The sequence below is a fragment of the Penaeus monodon genome, chromosome 40 (assembly GCF_015228065.2).
Source record: "Penaeus monodon isolate SGIC_2016 chromosome 40, NSTDA_Pmon_1, whole genome shotgun sequence".
NCBI classification, from domain to species: Eukaryota; Metazoa; Arthropoda; class Malacostraca; order Decapoda; family Penaeidae; genus Penaeus; species Penaeus monodon.
In genome coordinates this window covers 21,940,876-21,945,262 of record NC_051425.1, presented here as the reverse complement: position 1 = coordinate 21,945,262, position 4,387 = coordinate 21,940,876, and the positions used below count along the sequence as shown (strand labels likewise).

General features: G+C 50.2%; 2 protein-coding genes across 2 annotated transcripts; both read right to left on the bottom strand.

The window, feature by feature from the left end:
* Window positions 1–506: 506 nt before the first annotated feature.
* LOC119598044 lies at window positions 507–1,400 on the bottom strand. Its single transcript, XM_037947684.1, has 2 exons — window positions 744–1,400; window positions 507–662 (listed from the first exon to the last, which is right to left on the bottom strand). The coding sequence occupies exons 1-2, from the start codon at window positions 1,398–1,400 to the stop codon at window positions 507–509; spliced, it is 813 nt and encodes a 270-aa protein (XP_037803612.1).
* A 1,382-nt stretch (window positions 1,401–2,782) lies between these two features.
* LOC119598042 lies at window positions 2,783–3,178 on the bottom strand. The gene has a single exon (XM_037947683.1). It carries the CDS (start codon window positions 3,176–3,178, stop codon window positions 2,783–2,785), a length of 396 nt encoding a protein of 131 aa, XP_037803611.1.
* Between the last annotated feature and the right edge of the window lie 1,209 nt (window positions 3,179–4,387).

Below are 4,387 nucleotides of genomic sequence, written 5' to 3'. Positions count from 1 at the left end.
CCAGAAAGTTGCAGATATTCTTTGGAGGCTCAAGTAATTAATTTAAAAAATAACAAAATACCAGGACAATAATTAACATACATTAAAAGATGGAAAGATAAGAGAGAGAAAAGAAGAAAGAAAGAAATGGACAAAGAAAAATGCAAATAATCTTTAGTGGATCAAATTCATCAGCTGAGAATTAATAATCAGCATACATTAAAAAGAGGTTGGTAAAAAGAAAAGAAAGAAATTCTTATGTTGCGTAGGTTTGTGCCCTCAGTATCTGCGTGCCTTCCAGCCTTGGTGAAGAAGGGAAACACAATGGGCACAATATCAGTTTATTATTTCCTAAGGAGATATACAGGGACAGCATAACAATAATAAAGGGCGATGTCCCGGGTGTTGCTCGACCTGCCTCCGACTGTCCTCTCGGCAGCGTCCACGCGCTGCCAGGCGTACAACCTAACAATGTCGTACTATTTGAATACCACACATCTCCCTCCCCCCCTTTACGCTCACAGCCCTTAGAGGTCTTGAGCGGTTCCCCTAGCTTTCAGGGAAGGTATGTCAGCTGCAGGGGTAGGTTGCTCCGGCTCCGAAGTAGAGCTGGCTGGAGGTGACATCGTTGGGCGGAGGAAACGGCGATTTCTCCACCAGACTCGGCCACTTGGTAACCGGATCTGGTAGTCCCGTGACTTGCCGATACCCATAACTGTATCTAACTTGTCCTACCTTTTTATGCAAGGGTCCTGGATACGTACCTCTTCGCCAGACAATAGAGGGCGAAGTGGTTGGGCTCGTTCATCGTAGCGAGTCCAGGCGTCCTGGACATGTGCAGCTGCTCGGCGGTCACAGCTCTCGTCTCTGGCCTGCCATTCATCCGTAAAAGCTTTGGCATGGGCTGGGATGCATGAACGAAGAGGGCGGCCATACAAAATCTGGGCTGGAGAGCGACCTGTGTGGTTTGGAGTGTTCCTGAGCTCAAGAAGTCCCCTGTTGAATGCCTCGCAGTCGATACTCCCTGAGGGGGCCACCTTGAGAATGAGGTGCTTTATGTTTTTTACAGCTGCCTCAGCATAGCCATTCGACTGAGGGTAATGAGGTGTTGACTTGTAGTGGCGGACTCCCCAACGCTCCAGGAATGTGACAAACTCCCGGCTAGTGAACTGAGGGCCACAGTCTGTTCGGAGATGCACAGGTACGCCCACGTCTCGAAACAGGTGCCGGAAGTAGCGTATGGTAGCGGCAGATGTCGTATCTGAACTGCAGGGTACAACTGCAGGCCAGCCTGAGAGTTGGGCAGCATAGACGAGGAAGAATTTCCCTGCTACGGTGAAGAAGTCAGCTGACACAGACTGGAGTGGCCTGGTGGGGTTCTTGTCGCATAACAATAGTTCTTGCGGTTGACTGGACAGCATGATCTGGCACAGCTCGCAAGCTGAGACAATGTTGGTGATATTCGAGTTGATACCAGGCCAGTAAACTGCTTGTCATGCGCGACGTTTGGTAGATTCTGCGCTTCAGTGGCTGTGAAGCCTGGCCAAGACGCGGCGACGAAGGGCTGCTGGAACTACTATGCAAGCACCGTACAGGACGAGGTCCCCATCAGTGTAGAGGTTCTCTCGAAGTTTCCAGTATGGGCGTAAGGCGTTGTGCAAGGCAAAGCGGTCACGTGGGAAACCTTGCCAGACACCTTGTAGTAGTTCATTATAGGCTGGGTCGCTGCGAGCTGCTTGCTGGAGTTCCTCTAGTGTCAGGTCCTCTTGCTCAACTGCTTGTGGGCAACTGATTGACTCCATTGCTTTAAGAGTTACTATGCTTCTAACATAGATGCTGGTCTCAGCACTCAACAGCTCATCTTCAGGCGTTGGCCGACTTGTGGGAGAGTTGGAAAGGGCATCTGGGATGCACAAATCCTTTCCTGCATGCCACGTTGCTGTGAAGGAGAATGCTGAAACCTCCTCTTTGAGACGTTGGAGTCGTGGGTTTTCTATGGCGTCTTGAGAGTAATGGTTCAGAATTGGAACCAGTGGGCGATGGTCAGTTACAAGGTCAAAATGCTGCAGCCCAAACAGCTAAAATTTGCACTTTAAAATGGCCCACACAACAGCAAGGAGTTCCAGTTCTATAGTGGCATATCATGTCTCAGCATCTGTAAGGAATCACGAGCCACACTGAACTAGACGTAGTTGTCCTCCACCATGGTCCTGCAAGAGGGCATAGCCAACACCATACAGACGTGAGGCATCGGTTTGCAGAACAGTGGGGATGGTGGGATTGAATAAAGTGAGAAAAGGTGGACTTGAAAGGGCTTGCTTGTCTTTATTGAAGGCCTGATCATGATCAGTAGTCCAAGTGAAAGTTCTCTTTGGGCTCATCAAAGGCCGGAGAGGAGTGGCAGCGGCTGCTATATCGTGGAGAAATCCGCAAGCTGGTTTACCAAACCCATGAAAGATCTCAGATCTGTCAGGTTGGCTGGTATGGGGAATTCTGCAATAGCACGGACCTTCTCAGGATCTGCTGCAACACTGTCCTTTGAGAGCTTGTATCCGCAGAACGTCACTGCGGGGGCAGCTAAGACAAACTTTTCCACATTGAGAGTGATACCATGTGTCTTGCACCTGGAGAGGACTTCATCAAGGCATCGTAAATGTGTGAGGTAGTCTTCGTCATATCTTAGGACATAGTTCACTACTTTCACACAGTTCATCACTCCCTGCAGGGCCCTATCGCCATGAAGGCAAAAGGCATCGGCTGTGGCTGCAAAACCCATGGGGCCACTGAGGTAGTGGTATCTTCCCTATGAAGTAATGAAAGTAGTCAGATGTTGGTCCTCCTCTGCTAATGGGATTTGCCAGTACCCGTACAGGGCATCTATTGTTGAGAAGTATCTGGCTTTAGGGTCCACACTTCGGATTGCTGCAAATGGCGTAGGTGAGGGATGTGTAGGGCGGGACACTTGTTTATTAAGTTTTGATAGATCAGTTGTGATCCGTACTCCTCTGTTGGGTTCGGCTACTGCCACCCCATGGTGACCAGGGTGATTGTCAACTGGAGCAATAACTCCCTGAGCCACCATAGTTGCGAGCTCTGTCTTCACAGCCTCCTGGAAGGCTAAAGGAATCAACCTGGGCGTGTGGATGGCGAAGGGCTGTGCATCTTCCTTCAGGTGGATCCTCATGGGAGGGCCCGACATCATTTTCAGTGGTGCTGCTTGTATGTCTGCCTTTCTCATTAGCACATCAGAATACTTCTTTAGGAAGTACTCCCTCGCAGCTGTAGGGGACTGTTGAAAAATGGCAGTGCTGATGACTTGGCTAGTGCTGGAACAGGGGTAGTAGAAACCTCAGAGGTGTGAGGAGTGAACCCACCACTCCGTGAACTACGAACCCTGTTGGTGGTACCACGAGAATCTGTGATTTGCTTAGGAAAATCCTTGGGCACCACACCAAGTTCTTTGCAGTGCTCCCATGACAATAGTGGTGTAGTCAGGGAACCCTGGACGTCAATAAATCCTGTATGTGACCTGCTCCTGTATGTGAGCTCCGCTTGGAAGGAACCTATGGCCGGGGGCATTGTAGAGCCATCAGCATTATAGTATGTCAGATTGGTGGGTGGGTCAAGGTTACGTTTGGTAAGGCCCAGGTCCTTCAGGTGCTGTGGGCCTATAACCGCTGTGTCTGCCCCTGTGTCAGGAATGGAGCCTGACACATCGCCACTGGCGATTTTGACTTGAATAGTTGGTGAAGGCTTTGGTAAAGGTCGCGAGCCCATTTCCAATCTTCGGATGTAGCTTGTTCTAAGTTGTCCAGAGCTGTGTAAATGCTCCGGGGACTGTGAACAAATCACGTTAAGGGTAGGCTTCGGCTTTGCACGTCCTTTTGGGCCTTTAGGTTTTGCTTCAGAGCTGCAGAGCCTTGTGAAGTGGCCATATCTGTTGCAGGATGCACACATAGCAGTGCTAGCAGGGCACTTGGTCGTGTGTGACCAGTGACCTTTGCACACAAAGCAGTGTTAGCAGGGCACTTGGTCGTGTGTGATCAGTGACCTTTGCACACAAAGCAGTGTTAGCAGGGCACTTGGTCGTGTGTGACCAGTGACCTTTGCGGCCATAACCACGGCATACAACGTTGGTTGCAGGGCAGGCCTGTAGGGCATGTTGCTTGCCACAACTACTGCAGGGTGCCTTGTGCGAGGGTGCAGCAATATGTGAGCTTGCCTTCGTCATACTGGCCACTTTCTTGCCCTTCCTGAATTGGGACACAGCACGGACAGCAGCTGGATCCCTCAGGCGGATGTGGTAGATTTGGCAGTCTCATATGCACAGCACTCCATCACAGCATCTTGAAGTGTGGAAGAAGCGTCCATGGAGATGAGCTTCTGCATCAACTTCTTATCTCTGACA

Coding starts and splice junctions, on each gene's coding strand:
- LOC119598042 (XM_037947683.1), bottom strand. CDS start 3,178: ATGTCGGGCCCTCCCATGAGGATCCACCTGAAGGAAGATGCACAGCCC.
- LOC119598044 (XM_037947684.1), bottom strand. CDS start 1,400: ATGCTGTCCAGTCAACCGCAAGAACTATTGTTATGCGACAAGAACCCC. Junction 663..743: donor CTCTATTGTCTGGCGAAGAG/GTACGTATCCAG, acceptor CGGGACTACCAG/ATCCGGTTACCAAGTGGCCG.